At 39.7% G+C, this 19,743-nt stretch overlaps 1 protein-coding gene across 1 annotated transcript; it reads left to right on the top strand.

The window, feature by feature from the left end:
* Window positions 1-1,004: 1,004 nt before the first annotated feature.
* On the top strand, window positions 1,005-19,589 carry LOC139474337 (deoxyribose-phosphate aldolase-like). The gene is made up of 7 exons (XM_071257314.1): window positions 1,005-1,045; window positions 3,619-3,716; window positions 7,590-7,836; window positions 8,580-8,714; window positions 9,477-9,605; window positions 10,365-10,477; window positions 15,999-19,589. Exons 1-7 carry the CDS (start codon window positions 1,015-1,017, stop codon window positions 16,203-16,205), a joined length of 960 nt encoding a protein of 319 aa, XP_071113415.1. The 5' UTR covers window positions 1,005-1,014; the 3' UTR covers window positions 16,206-19,589.
* Window positions 19,590-19,743: the final 154 nt, after the last annotated feature.

Genomic DNA, 19,743 nt, shown 5'->3' with positions numbered 1-19,743 from the left:
GATACATTCCTCGAACAAGGAAGCTGCCTAAAATTATACACATACATTTGGTAGGTTGTAATTAAGATATTCACATTTTGTTTTCCTTCATTTGCAGTAGCATTGGACAGCTTGGTTGGAAAATTCTTCGATGCACGATAGACGTTGTTTTCACAAGTCTTTTCCTTTGCATATTACAGCCTATTTGTAAAATGTGATTCTCTCAGGCAATTTATAAAATGAGTAAATATTTCAGTCTATTTTGGCTGAAAAATCTGTCCATTTCTTTAAAAGATTATCCAAAATTGATTAAGACGACCAATAGGACCTAAAAACATCACAATAGTTTATTATGTTGGATTAAAAGCCAAACAATATAGAAATGTACTTTTCAGTCTCTTGGTAACATTTTGAGTCTCTTGATGATGATATTAAACATAAAAAATGTTTGGAATTCGATGTCATAATAATACAGATGGACATATTTTTCAGTCAATTTGTAAAATAACTGAATCTTCAGGCTTCAGGAGAAATATTTACTTTGTGTTGTGATGCTACCCACAAAATACCGAATTTTCCTTATTATTTCCAAAACTGTATTTCATTTTGTTGATTAATGTGACCATACGCACTTATACTATCAATAAAAGTGACAAATGCTCTTACGAATTACGCAGCACAGGTTGCGAACTAGTCTAGGTTTCTGCTTTATCATCCGGGTACTCACGGGAATAAAAAAATATAAAAGGCAACAACCAGTCCCGGGGAATTGCTTTATATCAGTGCCCCATTAAAACAATACAAACAAACAAAAAACACCATAAAAAATGCGTACAATTACATTAAATATTTACTTATTATTTGCATAGTGTAATATGTATATTCTTCAAATGTTAGATCTGCAGCTCCTATATATGACAGTCATATCCAAATATGCGAAGTTGTGAATTTCCGTGTGTTGGTTCGGCAGGGGCAAATGTGTGTGGTATGCGAAGACGTTTAATGTTTTAGAGTTACCTCCCATTTCGATCCACGATGGCTGCCAGGAATCCCGGAGTCGAATTCGGTCAGTAATCAATCTGTCTGTGTCGTTGAATAATTAGGGATTCATGGTACATTTTATGTGAAAGTTCAACAAATTGTTGTCTGGTATTGACAATGCAAAACTATTTTGCATAAATTAGAGAGAAATGAAGGATTCACGAGATATGGGATTGGGAACGACCCTGACCTAAGTAGACCAAGTCCCTACAGCTGGGGTTGGTATGGGTTAAGCACATCTACACAACCAAATCTTGTGACACACAGGCCTATATCTGATAGTTTTGTTTCTTTGGAACACCGCAACAGAGGAACGCGGTATGAGTTTCACTTGTCAAACCTTATACTTGTACTCGTAGATCATTATTTGGATGTGTAGGTGTTGACCCTTATGCTTGTCAATTTGTTTACTGTTTTCTTTTACGCAGATCATTCATGAAGATGAAAAAATACAGATCTATACAGGTGTCAGGGACAGTTATTAAATGTGTGTGTGTGTGAGAGAGAGAGAGAGAGGGGGGGACAAAACATTTGGGGGACTCGGAGGCACAAAATTAATACGCATTGTAAAGTTGGCATGAATTGGTTTTTGAATAAGTGCATCATGCATGTTTTGACGACTCTTTAAACACTGATAATATCCAGGGTTTCGATTGTAAAATAATACAAAAATTACACAAAGAATTTTCAGAAAACTACTAGGCTGCCCAACCGCCCTTGAATAGACAACAATGCTACCTATTATGCTGAATAAAAATTAAATACAGACCATAAATCAATGTTTGGATTAGTCGGAATTTATCATGAAAAAATCAAATCATCGTTTAGAGCACAGGGGTTTCTATTATAGTCACAACACACAGTAAATGATAGTCACATGATGTTTGATGCAACGCACACAAGAATTTGTCAGATAATACTTGAAACCAAGGTAACGTTTCAATGAAAAATGTAGGCTGATATTAAAGGTGTGTTTTTTGTTAACAGATACTAGTTCTGTTGTAGCTATGTTCTGGAATCATCTGTTGTAGCTATGTTCTGGAATCATAAATCAAAGAGAAAAATGACTAAACAATTTTAACATGCAAAAAACTTACAAAAAACTCAGATGCAATATACACATATTTGGATGTAACATGATCACTACACCAACAATCTAATCTGCCCTCTGCTCTGGCTGCATTACAAGTCAAGTTGAAGAACTGCATTGATGATCATGTGGTTATGTGTGTGATGAATTGTGTGAGGGTCAAAGTGTGGTGCATTGTCAAAGTCAAAGTCTGATTCTGAGTCTTCGTCATACTCTGACTAAAACCCACTTTTCCTCTTTATGAATGTCAGCAATTCATGATCAGCTGTATATCAGCCTCATCGTTTATGAGGAGACACAGGTTGAAGATTAACCATGCTCATGTCAAATTGAATCAGAATGGCAGACCTGCCCTAAAGCACAAGATGCAGATGACCAGTCTGTCTATTTGCAATCTATTAAGGAACTCAACAACTTTTCAGGCCATGTGCATCATTTCAAAGACTCATGGACAGGGAGGGGAGTGAAAATATGTGAAGGGAATCTGACTGAAAACTATTAGTGTGGGTGGTGAGGTAAGCTAGTGGTTAAAGCATTCCCTTGTCAAGCTAAAGGCCTGGTTTGATTCCTGTAAGTGTACAATTTACTGAGCCCATTTCCGATGATCACAGCTCATATATTGCTGGTATATTGCTGAAAGTTATGTATGACCTCACTCATTCGCCTACTCACTTACTCTATTGTAATGAGCACCACCTCTGTGGCCTAGTGGTAGAGTGTCTGCCTGGAGAGCGGAAAGTCCGGGATTAGATCCCCGCTGCATCATACCAAAAGAGACCCGTGAAGATCCAGGGTAGAATAGGTCTTCAGCAACCCATGCTTGCCATGAAAGGCGACTATGCTTGTCGTATTGGATCGGGTGGTCAGGCTCGCTGACTTGGTTGATGCATGTCATTGATCCCAATTGCGTGGATCGATGTTCATGATGTAAATCATTGGATTGTCTGGTCCAGACTCGATTATTTACAGACCGCCGTCATATGGCTGGAATATTGCCGCGTAAAACAACAAACCAAAAACAATAAACATACCAAAAGACGTTAAAAGATGGTACTTGTGTTGTTACCCTGTCTGGCGCTTGGCATTAAGTGGCTAAAATAAGGACTGGTCGGCTGGGAGTCAGTATACTGTGTCTGAGTGGGGTATTCATGTTAAACTGCGGCATGGTATCTCAGTGGACTAGCGCTATAAAATCAGCATTAGTAAGGACGAGCGACGCACGCACAGCACGCACACATGTTGCTATATAAGTGCAATTATCTTGAATGTGACCTAAAACCCCATTTTGGGGCGGGCGGGTAGCCTAGTGGTTAAAGTGTTCGCTTGGCATGCCGAAGACCCGGGTTTGATTCCCGACATGGGTACAATGTGTGAAGCCCATTTCTGGTGTCCCCCGCCGTGATATTGCTGGAATATTGCTAAAAGCTGCGTAAACCCATACTCACTCACTCACTCACTAAAACCCTATTTCACCTCACCTATTGTAATGAATGTTTGCTTCTCTGTAGATGAGAGCTGGTTTCAGAATGTCAACATCAACCTGGCAGCTGTGAAGCGTCGGGCAGACACTCTGGGCACACGGAGGACAGTGAAGAAACAATGGCAGGTTGGTGATATATTAATAATATAAATCATTGCTTTCTACAAGTGGACTCTGTAATGATATCCTGTTTCAAGTGGGAATTTGGGACTGGGTGTTCCAGTGATCTAAAACGCAGTAACTGACATTGCAGACTTGTGTCTCTTATATGTGTGAGTGAGTGAGTTTGGTTTAGCGCCCATTTAACAATATTCCAGTTATATCACGGCGTATCAGCTTAATATGGAAGGAAAGCCCGAAGTAATGCAGGTCTCAGACGTTTACCACTTCGGTGAAACCCACGAGCACAGGTATGGTGCTGACAAACCTAGAAACACAATCGGGGCGAACCGTGATTCAAACCCACAATCATAGGTTTCTGGCGTGCCCAAGGGACGCAACTCTGCACAGCGAATCGCGGTGCCTTAGACGACTGGGCCACCCGTGCCCCTCGTCTCTTATATGATCTTCCAGGATCAACTATGGAATATGATGCTTGATGGTTATAACCAAAGCCACTGGTTCAACTAAAGTGGCAAATGTGTGCAAGAGGGCTTTAAAAATCTGGTCGTCTGCTCGTATTGACAAGTGGCAGCATGTGCAGGGTGAGAAATATTTGAACAAACGCTCGTCCTACCGAGCAAGTACATATTTAAATCATATTCAATTCATCTCTAATCGTTTTCAATAAAATATGCAGGATAACCTAAAATTAAATGAGAGTTTATCTTTTTAGTATAAACTCTCATTTAATTCTTGAATTTTTAAAAGAAATTGAATTAATTTTTAAATTTTGATATAGAAAGTTATATATATTATAAACTGGTAGTATATGATTATGAACTGTGATTGTTAGTGGCTGTACCCTTGATGGGGGTTGAAGTAGCGTAAAATTATTGTCCCCCTGAGAGGGTATGTAAACCCACTTCATTCAAAGTATTATGTATATACCAGTGTTTTAATCGTAGAATATGTGTTTGTTTTAATCTTTGGCTAACCTTCTCCATAATCACCTGTGACAAAAGGGATGGTGTCAATCCTGCTGGGGTCCATGCAGGTAGCAAAGTCCCCATGGTCCCCAGTATGGTGGCCTACCTTTAGTTGCTGGTGATATATAGCCCACTTTTACATTGTATTGTTATGAACATGATGAATAGTTAAGTCTTATGGTTATTTACTAGTTTTAAATCTACATCTGTGATAATCTAGTTCTTTTACTGTCCTTTGTCGACAGGTTTTTATTCTAAATTTATGTATTGTATAATTTGATATAGTCACTATATGGCTGAAATATTGCCGATGTGACTTTAAATATAAACTCAATAAAATGTTTTCATCTCTCGCACATTTACGTAATAACAATAAATACATAGTTGCTCGTATGATAAATTGGCGACATTCTTGGCCACAGTCTATTACAGAAATAAACTGGAAGTGCATTTGCGCAGCAGGCATTGATAGGGAGACAACTGTATTTATGATCTTTCTAGTAAGCGACTCGTTACTGACGCTCCAGCGATACTGAACAGTTGCTGAATGAATATGTGAGGGAAGTTTTAAATCCGGGGTGGTGTGGATGATGAGAAAAAACATGATTTTATTAACCATTGTTAACAAGCAGGCCAAAAAAAGGAAAATTGCTCATAAACAGTAATGAGTATGACTGTAAACAAAGAAAACAAGCTGTGGAAGACGCATGATTGGGAGAGTTTTAATGGGCAGAGATGAATGAGACTGTATTTTGTACTGTCTGCTGTAAATAATAACGGAGAACATAAAACTCCACAAAATTTAACAGGTCAAGTGAAGATACTGTCATGATTGTAGGACGAGTACAAAATATTCTCTATTTGCCCTTCAGGACAAGTTAGGCCTAAGAAATATTTTGAGCCCTGGTACAAGTACAAGATAATACAACATGTACAACCCACCGTACGGGGCGCACTGGGGCTCGTCTCCTTCATGGAGCTTAAACTCTGTGGGTGGTGGGGTAGTCTAGTGGTTAAGGTGATTGCCTGTCACACCGAAGGCCCTGGGCCCTGTTCCACAAAACGGTCTTAGCGCTAAGATGATTGTAACTCCCATACTTTAACATAGGCTTACGACAATCATAGCACTAAGATTGCTTTGTGGAACAGGCCCCAGCTTTGATTCCTCACATCGGTACAATCAGGGATTACGCTGGAAATTTTTACCTGTGAGAGAAAATCTCCCGTGGTCCAAAAGCAATGAGATTTTTGGGCGTGTGATGAGATTTTTCTAATTTCCAGAGATATTTTATTTTCACACACTGGAAACTGTTGTTGATTTTTGGTATTTATGACTCGAATTATGTTGCAATTAATGTTACTAGATACTGATTATATAGATATATTCTCAGATATCCTATTTGTGAACATTAATTTTTCCATTTCCACTGCAAATATTTAAAAATATTAGCATCAGTATGAAAAGAAAATTACATTTGTATTTATGTTTCTGTTCATTGTCGACTTTAAGAGGAATTATTCACTAGGACAATTATGGATAGTTTAGGAGGCGTGTTTACTACCATCAGCTGTTCATGTCATTGGCATGCAATGGACAACAATCTGCAGTTATCACATTTCGGGGTCTTTGACAATGGGTGTCCAGATGGTAATTTAATATATTCAAAGTGATGACCTGAAATAGCGACTGTTGTAAATGGTGTTACAGTTTGTTGGTGAAAATATATTATTTACATTCCCGAATGAGATGAAACACGATGCTTTCACCAGTTTTGATGTCTATTTCCATCTGTAGGATGTAATGTAGTGAAGGAACAATTATTGAATTTTCAATTAATTAGAAGTGATAGTTTATTGTTCCTAGTTCACTCTTTTGCTTAATTAGCAACAATTACCTCATTTTTTTTCCCACAGAAGGCTGTGTGTTTACCATGAGCAGCAACCAGAAAATGTTGACCATGTTTACGAGTATATTCATTGTACCTACAGCGCATCAAAAGCAGTTATGGGAGTCAGTCACTTCATCCATCAATCATGTCCTCTGTCCACATGATCTTTGATTCATTCCTCTTTCTAAAGTAATTATGAACATGTAGAGTACTTTACACCATTTCATTACTTTACAGGACCCTCATATTGCCTGCAAGGGCACTTAATTGAGAAATAAACGACAAGTGGTCGTTGTTTATCGTACAATAAAATGCTATCGGGAGAATAAATTATGAGGGCAGCTCTGAGTGGTTTATTCTCCCTGCAGTGTTTTATTGTATGATAAACATCAACCACGAAACATTATTTTTTATATGAGATTTTAACATTTGTATAGCCTTTTTAAGAATGTCAATAAATTGTATAAGCTTTAAAACATTTACCAGTTTTTAAATAATGATGACTCCCCGAATACAGTCTGACCCCAGCAATGTGGGACTACTTCTTTTTATGTACAGGTGGGCTAAATTTGGTATTCTCACAACTTTCTCATCAATTATCTGCACCATTTCTCCCAATACCGGTTGTCATATTCCTCCCACTTTTGGGTGTGATCGTTCAGCCATTGTGTTCATCTGCGCTGTCCAGCTACATCCATCGGGAGCAACTCAATAGGCATGTCCCTCTCAAAAATAATGTCATCCTATTTACGACGTCATGAAGTTGCGAGCGTGTGTTCGAATCTTCAGAAATGATGTCATGTTAGAACAATGTTTTGTTGTGAAATAAACCATGCTTCGTTCTTCATTGTTCTTTGCCATTTTTTGCATAGCTATCTAATCAATTATTGGGGTCCCTGGTCCCCAACTTTTGTAAGTCAAGGTAAAACCCTGACACACTAGTTTTGAGATATAAAACTATAGTTTTTCTTTCTGCTTAGAATACGCTACAAATCAATCAAATATTATTTTTTTTCTTCAAGGCTGCATGGCTGTTGCGGGCAGTCACCTGTATCGATCTGACGACATTGGCTGGAGATGACACGCCAGCCAACGTGTCACGGTTATGTTTCAAAGCCAGACAACCGATCCGAGAGGACCTTCTGAAAGCAATGGACATGTTGGACAAAGGCATCACTGTCGGGGCAGTCTGTGTGTACGCCAACAGAGTGTCTGACTGTGCGGCTGTGCTCAAGAAGGCCAATGCTAAACAGATCCCTATTGCATCAGGTAGGAAGCTGGTGACATCAAATTTGCTGAAAATGTTTAAGAAATAATGTTATTTACGTTTTTTGCCTTCCTCAGTCATTTGACACAAAAGGTTTTGAGAGACTGCTGGTGCTTTATCAAAAGGGCAAGATGGCCCTCTGTAAATATTTGATGATTTAACTTAAATGACTTCTGACTCGAACAGAGGAAGCCTGTAGATCAAAAATATCATTTTGAGGAAATCATCAGTCTGTCTAAAAAATGTCCTTAATTATCCAGATCATAATCAAAAATAAGAATTATCCCTTTGTTTACCCAGCAGTGAATGGGTACCCGGTAGGATGAGATGGTAATGTGACTGTTAACCTTCTAGCGCCTCACGGGCTGCTTGTGTTGTTTTCTTTCCCAGGAATTGAGAATGAAAATGAAATGCCCATTAATAATAATAATAATAATAATTCAAATTATAATAATAATAATAATAATAATAATGATATGCAACCATAGCTTCATTCCGGAAGTTATGTCTCCATCTCTCCTACCTCTGACCTTGTGAATCGTCACGATATGGCTGAAATATTGCAGATGTGACGTTAAACTTTAACTCACTCACTCTGACCTTGTGAAGAATGTCTCCAGCTCCTCCTCATGGTTAGTGCAACTTGTCATGTCAGGCAGTTGTGTCAGTGTTATCATCTCCAGGCTGACATTATCATTTAAATTAGTCCAGTCTGAACTGATTCTTTGTTTTCCTCCCCATCTAGTGGCCACTGGGTTCCCCACGGGACAGGTGCCCCTGAAGACGAGGCTGGAGGAGATCCGAATAGCTGTAGCAGATGGAGCCTCCGAGATAGACATTGTCATCAACAGGCACTATGCACTCACAGGCAACTGGAAAGGTGTGTAAACATGATTGACAGGTCTGGAGACTAGACATTAATCATCCCTGTGGAAGTGTTAAGCTGACTGAATCAGGTAGTCAGGCCTGCTGACTTGGTTGATGCATGCCATCATATTTATATTGGGTAGATCAATGCTCATGATGTCAATTACTTGATTGTCTGGTCCAGACTTGATTAGTTATGTAACACTGTTAAACAACAAACAAACAAATTAAGGCCTGGACAGCAAGTTCTAAGCATAGTTCAAGGTCATTCAAAAATGAGAAGCACTTACTGTAGGTCAATGAGACTTGGTACATGTCACCCATTGGGCAGGGCCTTATTGGAAATGGTGAGTGACCTATATATGTGAGGTCAAGGTTGCAGTTACCGGTAAGGTGATTAGTAAAGTATGCTTTTTGACTATGCCTTTCCATATTATTGTAGTGGTTTTTTAATTTGAATACTGTACTTACGATGTGTGACAGGTGATGGCAATGTTTTGACAACAAAAGGTCACAGTGACCTTCTAGTGAGAAACGTGAGCCACTTTGAATTCTACCCACTTCACATATTTGGGTTATTTGCTGTGTGGCTGCATTTAACTGACACTGAATGTCTAATTCACACTCAAGACCATACATTATATAATCAGTGTAAGTCCGCCAAGACCAGTTATATTTCCTTGTACACTATCACTTTTGCCATTATTAACATGGCTACTCTGTAGCAGATTTTTTTGTGCAGACTGGTGAAAATAACAATTATTTCTTTTCTCAGGTCTTTACGAAGAGGTGAAGCTGATGAGGGAGGCTTGTGGGGAGGCTCACATGAAGACGATCTTGGCCACCGGGGAGCTGGGGTCTATGGTGAATGTGTACAAGGCCAGCATGGTGTGCATGATGGCAGGTGAGTGTGTGGAGGGGGAGGTTTGTGAGTGGGTGGCATGTAGGGGCTGGGGAGGCTTGTGAGGGGGCGGTGTGGAGGGGAGGCCTGTGAGTGAATGGTGTGGAGGGGTTGGGGGAGGCTTGTGAGGGGGTGGTGTGGAGGTGCTGGGGGAGGCTTGTGAGATGGTGGTGTGGAGGGGTCTGGGGTAGGCTTGTGAGGGGATGGTGTGGAGGGGAGGCTTGTGAGGGGGTGGTGTGGAGGGGCTTATGGAAGGCTTGTCAGTGGGTGGTTTGGAGGGAGCTCTGGGAGGCTTGTGAGGGGGCAGTGTGGAGGGAGCTGGGGGAGGCTTGTGTGAGGGCGGTGTGGATGGGCTTGGGGAGGCTTGTGAGGAGGTGGTGTGGATGGGCTTTGGGAGGCTTGTGAGTAGGTGGTTTGGAGGAGGCTGGGGGAGGCTTGTGAGTTGGTGGTGTGGAGGTGGTTAGGGAAGGCTTGTTAGTGGGAGATGAGGAGGGGGCTGAGAGAGGCTTGTGAGTTGGTGGTGTGGAGGGGGCATCTTCCAGATGCAAGGGAGTTAATTGACTTTAAATGTCCAGTTATTACCCTTGCTGAACTAAGCTGCAATTGAGTTATATTTTGGATGAACTATCAAGTCTATGCTTAGTCCAAAATCAAAATCACATGACGAAATCGACATCCGGCGCTTAAACAAAATCACCAAGATCCACATAAATATTGGGTGAAGTGTTTATGTTGAATATTGAGAACATGGTGTCTGTGCAGGTGCTGACTTCATCAAGACATCGACTGGGAAGGAGGGAGTGAATGCAACATTCCCTGTGGCGCTGGTGATGGTGAGAGCCATACGGGAGTACCACCAGAGGACCAGCTTCAAGGTACAACACTGTACAACATGGTGACTTCAACACTGTACAACATGGTACCATCAACACTGTACAACATGGTACCATCAACACTGTACAACATGGTACCCTGTCAACACTGTACAACATGGTACCCTGTCAACACTGTACAACATGGTACCCTGTCAACACTGTACAACATGGTACCCTGTCAACACTGTACAACATGGTACCATCAACACTGTACAACATGGTGCCATCAACACTGTACAACATGGTACCCTGTCAACACTGTACAACATGGTACCATCAACACTGTACAACATGGTACCATCAACACTGTACAATATGGTACCATCAACACTGTACAACATGGTACCCTGTCAACACTGTACAACATTCTAGAACCATTGTAAAATTGACCAATTGACCTTCAATTAACCTTTTAATTTCATGAGTTATCAGCAACAATTATTTCCTATTTATTATCCCCCACCACGAAGTGGAAGGGGGATATAGGAACAGGTGCCGTCCGGCCGTCCGTCACATTTCGTTTCCGGAGCAGGTCTTGAAAACCGTTACCATATTTCTTCACCCAACTTGGCACATAGATAGGTCTAGTGGTGAACTGGTGCCTTTTGATAGTTTTGGATTTAAAAAAAAATATTTTTTGAGTTTCCATGGCAACGACTTTGAATTAGACTGAAAATGGCTGTAGTCCTCGTTTCCGGAGCAGATCTTGAAAACCGTACCATATTTCTTCGTCATACTTGGCACAGAGATAGGTCTAGTGGTGAACTGGTGCCTTTTGATAGTTTGGATTTTTAAAAAAGTTATGTTTTGAGTTTCCATGGCAACGACTTTGATTTAGACTGAAAATGGCTGTAGTCCTCATTTCCAGAGCAGATCTTGAAAACCGTACCATATTTCTTCGACATACTTGGCACATAGATAGGTCTAGTGGTGAAATGGTGCCTTTTGATAGTTTGGATTTTTAAAAAAGTTATTTTTTGAGTTTCCATGGCAACGACTTTGAATTAGACTGAAAATGGCTGTAGTCCTCATTTCCAGAGCAGATCTTGAAAACCGTACCATATTTCTTCGACATACTTGGCACATAGATAGGTCTAGTGGTGAACTGGTGCCTTTTGATAGTTTGGATTTTTAAAAAAGTTATGTTTTGAGTTTCCATGGCAACGACTTTGATTTAGACTGAAAATGGCTGTAGTCCTCATTTCCAGAGCAGATCTTGAAAACCGTACCATATTTCTTCGACATACTTGGCACATAGATAGGTCTAGTGGTGAAATGGTGCCTATTGATAGTTTTGGATATTTTAAAACAATATTTTTTGAGTTTCCATGGCAACAACTTTGAATTAGACTGAAAATGGCTTTAGTCCTCGTTTCCGGAGCAGATCTTGAAAACCGTACCATATCTCTTCGTCATACTTGGCACATAGATAGGTCTAGTGGTGAACTGGTGCCTATTGATAGTTTTGGATTTAAAAAAAATATTTTTTGAGTTTCTATGGCAACGACTTTGAATTAGACTGAAAATGGTGGTAGTCCTCGTTTCCGGAGCAGATCTTGAAAACCGTACCACTTTTCTTCGTCATACTTGGCACATAGATAGGTCTAGTGGTGAACTGGTGCCTTTTGATAGTTTTGGATTTTTAAAAAAATATTTTTTGAGTTTCCATGGCAACGACTTTGAATTAGACTGAAAATGGTGGTAGTCCTCGTTTCCGGAGCAGATCTTGAAAACCGTACCACTTTTCTTCGTCATACTTGGCACATAGATAGGTCTAGTGGTGAACTGGTGCCTTTTGATAGTTTTGGATTTTTAAAAAAATATTTTTTGAGTTTCCATGGCAACGACTTTGAATTAGACTGAAAATGGCTGTAGTCCTCGTTTCCGGAGCAGATCTTGAAAACCGTACCATATTTCTTCGTCATACTTGGCACATAGATAGGTCTAGTGGTGAACTGGTGCCTTTTGATAGTTTGGATTTTTAAAAAAAGTTATTTTTTGAGTTTCCATGGCAACGACTTTGAATTAGACTGAAAATGGCTGTAGTCCTCGTTTCCGGAGCAGATCTTGAAAACCGTACCATATTTCTTCGTCATACTTGGCACATAGATAGGTCTAGTGGTGAACTGGTGCCTTTTGATAGTTTTGGATTTTTAAAAAAGTTATTTTTTGAGTTTCCATGGCAACGACTTTGATTTAGACTGAAAATGGCTGTAGTCCTCATTTCCGGAGCAGATCTTGAAAACCGTACCATATTTCTTCGTCATACTTGGCACATAGATAGATCTAGTGGTGAACTGGTGCCTATTGATAGTTTTGGATATTTTAAAACAATATTTTTTGAGTTTCCATGGCAACGACTTTGATTTAGACTGAAAATGGAGGTAGTCCTCGTTTCTGGAGCAGTTCTTGAAAACCGTACCACTTTACTTCACCATATTTTGCACATTGATGGGTCTAGTGGTGAACAGGTGCCTTTTGATAGTTTTGGATTTTTAAAAAAGTTATTTTTTGAGTTTCCATGGCAACAACTTTGAATTAGACTGAAAATGGCTGTAGTCCTCGTTTCCGGAGCAGATCTTGAAAACCGTACCATATTTCTTCGTCATACTTGGCACATAGATAGGTCTAGTGGTGAACTGGTGCCTTTTGATAGTTTGGATTTTTAAAAAAGTTATTTTTTGAGTTTCCATGGCAACGACTTTGAATTAGACTGAAAATGGCTGTAGTCCTCGTTTCCGGAGCAGATCTTGAAAACCGTACCATATTTCTTCGTCATACTTGGCACATAGATAGATCTAGTGGTGAACTGGTGCCTTTTGATAGTTTTGGATATTTTAAAACAATATTTTTTGAGTTTCCATGGCAACAACTTTGAATTAGACTGAAAATGGTGGTAGTCCTCATTTCCGGAGCAGATCTTGAAAACCGTACCATATTTCTTCGTCATACTTGGCACATAGATAGGTCTAGTGGTGAACTGGTGCCTATTGATAGTTTGGGATATTTTAAAACAATGTTTTTTGAGTTTCCATGGCAACGACTTTGATTTAGACTGAAAATGGAGGTAGTCCTCATTTCCGGAGCAGATCTTGAAAAACATACTAAATTTCTTTACAAAAAGGCCTAGTGAACATAGTTCACAGGAGCTAATGCATTGCACACACCTTCGACATGTCATACTGGCAGGGGATGTGAATATTTCATGCTTGTTTACGATGTATTCTATATGCCGAAATATTTCTATGGGGCCTCAGCAGATCACTTATATAGCGATGTACATGCACGTGTGTGTGTGTGTGTGTGTGTGTGTGTGTGTGTGTGTGTGTGTGTGGCTGCTTTTAGTAGTCCAGACTAATGCCGAGGTTATAGTGCTAGTCCACTGAGAGACCATGCCGCAGTTTAACATGAATTCCCCACTCCGGCACAGTATATTGACTCCCATCCAACCAGTCCTTGTTTTAGCCACATAATGCCGAGCGCCAGACAGGTTAAGTTCCATCTTTTAACATCTATTGGTATGACGTGGCCGGGGATCAAACCCCAGACCTTCCGCTCTCCGGATGGATGCCCTACCACTAGATCACAGAGGCAGTCATGGTGCTGAACAAGTATAAGGGGAACAGATTTTGCATCACAAACACCTACAATCTGTCAATCTCCTTAAAATCAGATCTTAGTTCTCGCTATCGCTAAACAAAGATCTGAGAACATCCAATTACGGGCCACGACCTTTCATCTGACCAATCAAAGTGTCGCTTACCAGATCATGAAAGTGACAGTCGGAATGTCTTTTCTAATTATGCAAACTTGAAAATGTTAACATGAGATATTACAGCCCCTACGACTGATAACGTCAAAATTATTGTCTATCTCTCACTTCAGTGGGATAAACATTTGAACGGAGGAGGCTATGCACAGTACGTGGGAAGCACTGCCATACAATTTCAACCATATATTAGACATTCCGGAATGTTCGTTCAATGTTCAAAATTTTAATCATGAACTGTGTCAACATAGCTTTCAAGCGTGGTCTGAAATGGAAGTCGCCAGGTCGAAACAAGTGCCATAAAGCTCAAGAAAGCTGCTTTCTAATTGGCTGATGTCGACTTCTTGTTAGTCCTTTCAGTGGTCAGTCAAAGTCGCGAAAGGTCGTTCTGATGTGATCCGTAATGGGATGTCCTCAGATCTTTGTTTAGCGGTTGCGAGGACTAAGACCTGATTTTAATGAGATTGATAATGGTAATACCCACTACCCTGATACACTGTCCTTCCACTACCTTGCGTAAGACTTACCTGGTGAGATATATGCAAAATCTAGAAATCAACTGCCTCAGCTTTTTCACGGTCTGACACTGTCGCAGACATTAAGGCAACAGGTTAATATTCTGCAATTTTCAAAAGTGTAAATAAATGTATACTAAATGTGTATTATCAAGGGACACAACTCTGTCATGTTTACATCCAGTAATTGTCACAGTCCATAAAACAGCAGGTTAATTTTCTGCAGTTTTCATAGGAGTAAATATAGAATTATACCAAATGTATTTTATCAAGGGACACAACTCTGTCATGTTTTCAGCCATTAATTGTCACAGTCCATAAGACAGTAGGTTATTTTTTTGCAGTTTTCATAGGAGTAAATATGGAATTATACCAAATGTATTTTATCAAGGGACACAACTCTGTCATGTTTACAGCCATTAATTGTCACAGTCCATCAGACAGTAGGTTAATTTTCTTCAGTTTTCATAGGAGTAAATATTGAATTATACCAAATGTTTTTATCAAGGGACACAACTCTGTAGAGTGTAATGTCAGGAATGAAGCTTGTACAAGCCATCTAGTCATGCTGTAGGCCCACATATCATTTGGTCAAGGTTAATGTTAACAGGTCAAGGGAAGGAATTCTGTTACTACTATTTTGGCAGCTTCTATATCTTCTGAATAGCTTCAGTCTTAACAATTGTTTTTGGTATTTAGCAGAACAATGTTGTTCAAAACTTGTGTTTGAATTTTTAAGGGCATAAAACAAGGACTTGTCGGCTCACAGTCAGTGTACTGTGTCTGAGTGGGGTATTCATGTTAAACTGCGGGTGTTGTATTTTAGTGGACTAGCACCAAAAAAATCTGCATTAAGCCAGACTAGTACAAGCAGCCAAAAAAACACCTAGCTGTTAACCCTTTTTCACCTCAGGTCTGACGAGTGAAGATCCGGGATAGAATAGGTCTTCAGCAACCCATGCTTGCCGTAAAAGGCGACTATGCTTGTCGTAAGAGGCGACTAACGGGATCGGGTGGTCAGGCTCGCTGACTAGTTGATTCATGTCATCGATCCCAATTGCTTGGATTGATGCTCATGATATCAATCACTGGATTGTCTGGTCCAGACTCGATTATTTACAGACCGCCATCATATAGCTCGAATAGTGCTGTGTGCGGCGTGAAACAACAAACAAACATACAAACCTCAGGTCTCATGATGTCAACTATATTAACCCCGGATGTTGTATGATCACAGGTCGGGTTCAAACCTGCAGGGGGGATCCGGACAGCCAAAGATTCGTGTACCTGGCTCTCAATGATGAAGGAGGAACTGGGAGATGATTGGACGAAACCAAATCTGTTCCGTATCGGCGCCAGCAGTCTGTTGGGGGACATTGAACGGCAGATATTCCACTACGTCACCGGACACTATGCTGCGGCTCATGAGCTGTCAATGGCGTAGGTTGGATGTCGATGAATCACAGATACACACATATAATCATGGTGTTGGTTATTGCCACTGAGATCGCAGTGTGATAGTCAGACGTAAGGACCAGGTATTTCCGAGAATCATTTATATAAACTGGTTTTGCTCAGTTGTTGAGGGATGGTCAGCCTTAGAAATTTGCTTTTCTCAAGACTGCTTCAGAGGACTTGTGAAACCATATTTCCTTGTCCTGGTGCCTGAGATGAAGCAGGACTGGCAACATACATGATGTAAATGATACATACAACTGCTGCTTTGATATGTGTTCAAAGTAACAAGTAAGCTTTTTGCTTTGTATATCATGATAAAACACTTAATATATGCATGTTATCGCAAAGAACACATTTTATTTTGTGATTGTATTTTTAAAAATGTTTCTCGTCATTATGAATGCTAATGTACTCAAGATTTAACATAAGATCACAGTCTTGAAAAACATGCTTACCATTGCGAATGTATCTTGATAGGAAGCATGTGAAGATACGGGTTAGAATAGGTCTTCAGCAACCCATGCTTGCCGTAAAAGGCAACTATGCTTCTTGTAAAGGGACTAACAGGATCAGGTGGTCAGGCTTGCTGACTTGGTTAACGCTTGTCATCGTATCCCAATTGCGTGGATTGATGCTCATGATGTCAATCACTGGATTGTCTGGTCCAGACTCGATTATTATACAGACCACCGTCATATAGCTGGAATATTGCTGAGTGCTGCATTAAAAAACAAACAAACAAACAAACAAACAAACAAACAAACAAACAAACCAAGGAAGCATGCTTATATATACTTATCCACTTTTGATAGCGATATTTTTATCTTGTGATGATCATGATGATACACACAACTGATTGTCATAATATGTGAAGTGTATATTTTAATCGAATGACATATCTGATTATTCCTTTTAAAGGTTGAGTATAAATAAGTAAACAAGAAGATTAAGAGTGAAAGTATGTTTCTCCAAGATAATAATGAAGTGTACAGAAACCGTTGAAGCGATGTTTAAACAGAGCCCCCCAGCATTTAAAAATTGTAAAGTTTCAAACATATTTTCTGAAACTGACCTTGACAATATGAAAATGTTCATCTCAGGACCTATTGCAGTTTTGAAGGAGCTTTGAACACTGGCTCCCTCGTTTAGTTTGGAAAGAGTATTTCCATATTTCTCAGGAAAATGTATGCAGTTTTGAAAATGGTCAGTAAATGGAGTATATTTGAATCCAGAGTAATGTCATAGTTGTTATGCAGGGATGCAGGGAATCAACACAATGTAGGCAGACAGGTGGAGACTTAATTTTGGAACAGGATGCACGAGATAAGAGGTTATCTACTGATGTAGAGAAAGCAGGGTGGACTTATTGGCTTGTGGGCTGAAACACTTGCTGTACAGAGTTGCCTCCCTTAGCTGCTAAGAACTGTTTGTTAATTGATGATAAAACAGTTTGTCATGCTGAAGATGCAGTTTCGATTCCCCACATGGGTATGGTATGTGAAGCCCTTTCATGGTGTCCCCAGCCGTAAGGATGAAATAATGCTGACAGTGGCGTAAAACCTAAACTCACTCACTCACTCCTGGACATTGAGGTTGATGCGATCCTCTAAATGTGTTGACAATACTATGGCTGCCTGGTAGGGACTTCCTCCCTTTGACAGATTTGCCCTCAGTCTTGATAGAAGAGTGTTCATATTGTTTTTCTTGACAGCTGAAGTCAGCAATATCTTTATTATTTAACCATTTGTTATTTTGTTTGGATTGAATGTAGATTATTTGTTTATGGTTTTGTTTTGGTTTTATTCTTATCATCTGTTGTGTGTGTTATGTGTAGGTGTTCATCCAGCCAGGAAACCCTGTACCAGTTGGAAGTCATGTTTTGTTAAAGATATTGGCTGAGTGAAAATCAGAGTAAATATGTAGCGTAAACGCCAGTTACATAACTTTTTTTAAATAACTTTTTTTTCCAAAATGAAGCCATATTTTTTAATTCAATCTGCAGAAATGGGTGTGTAGGATAAATATTTTTCTCAGTTTGTAACTTGTGATTGTGTAGAAAAGACAGAATTAGGACATTAAGATACTACATACTGACCTCAGTAGTTTCAGTGAACACCATCAAGAAGGTAAACTGCATTTAAGGCTGACAAGTAATAGCATTTTAGTCACTGGCACTGACTTATGACAGGGTGGTTGAATGTATTCTCTTTACTATTGGGGAAAAAATGCCTTTTGGTTTTGTCTCAAATCAAATCAAATGCATATGCATTTATTTGTTTCAAACCTATATTTCTATCTTGACTAGGCATGAATCTCCCTCAAAGTATGAAAACGTGCTGTGTCCAGAGTGATTCCTTGTCTTGTGCTTAGTGTAGAGTCAGGATATATAATGGTATATATACAGGAAACATGCCGTCATTACTCTAGATCTTGCCATAAGTTGCCAAATTAATTGTCATCATTGTTATTATGTTGATTTGTTTTGTTCATTCTTTTTCTTTTCGTATCTATTTTGAGGAAATAAAGACAATTGATATCCAAATTACAAGATCATATAGCCTATATTAACAGTGTATTTGTGTGGGTACAAGCCTGGAATGTTAACACTGACCTGGGCCCCTTTCCTTGAAGCAATCTTTGGTCTAGGAGGATTGTAACTCCCATACAGTATCATAGACTTAGAGATAACATTGCCTTGTGGAAATGGCGCCCAGCGGTGCTCTCTTCTATGTGAACCAATCACCAGATTGGCTACCTTCCAGCACCTCTGGTCACTTTGTCAGCAGTTGCATGTAACAATTATTCCAATACCAGAACTGAATAGTGGATGATACAAGATGATCAGTGCCTGAAAATAGTGCATCAGTGTTCTTTTATCTAAACATTGTACTCTGTTCCCCCATTAAGCAATGTTTGTGCCATAAGTGTATGCTAGTAAACAAGAGTCATGATGCCGTAGACCCAAATCATTTTGTTTTCAGTTCTGACGCCGTAGACCCAAATCACTTTGTTTTCAGTTCTGACGCCGTAGACCCAAATCACTTTGTTTTCAGTTCTCAAACTGATCTCATTGCTAAACCTGCAGCAAGCCTGTGTGGAAGTTCAAGTATAGATTTTGATTGTCCATTATACTAATGCAGTCAAGTGTTCTTGTAGTACAAACAGAGTTTTGAAAGATGGCCTTTGTAAGCAGTTGTTGTTTACCTACAACCATCAAAGCACTACAGGTGTTCAACACAGACTTCAGCAGGACCCAAGATGAGTGTTTGGAACAGAGCCAATCTTCTCCCTGACACCCCTTCCTCCCCCTCCTTATCCTTCTAATGCTAATCACACCACTGTGTGGATGTTGCCTTGTCAGAGTGACATGGATGTGTATATTATATGTTATTCTGCCATTGTGTGGCAGCTATTAAAGCATTACTTATATAATATGTGTTGATGTGTCTTTATTTACTGCACAGTGTTTAATCAAAACTGGGTTGGTGAAATGAGCTGGTTGACGGGCCTTCATAAGAAACCTG

The sequence above is a fragment of the Haliotis cracherodii genome, unplaced genomic scaffold, assembly GCF_022045235.1.
Source record: "Haliotis cracherodii isolate W230 unplaced genomic scaffold, xgHalCrac1.p SCAF_3, whole genome shotgun sequence".
Taxonomy (NCBI): domain Eukaryota; kingdom Metazoa; phylum Mollusca; class Gastropoda; order Lepetellida; family Haliotidae; genus Haliotis; species Haliotis cracherodii.
This window is presented reverse-complemented; position numbering and strand designations above follow the sequence as displayed.

Excerpts from the sequence above, each read along its gene's own strand:
- LOC139474337 (XM_071257314.1), top strand. The coding sequence starts at position 1,015 with ATGGCTGCCAGGAATCCCGGAGTCGAATTCG. Across the intron at positions 3,717-7,589 it reads CAGTGAAGAAACAATGGCAG|GCTGCATGGCTGTTGCGGGC; the intron begins GTTGGTGATATA and ends TTTTTCTTCAAG. Across the intron at positions 9,606-10,364 it reads CATGGTGTGCATGATGGCAG|GTGCTGACTTCATCAAGACA; the intron begins GTGAGTGTGTGG and ends GTGTCTGTGCAG.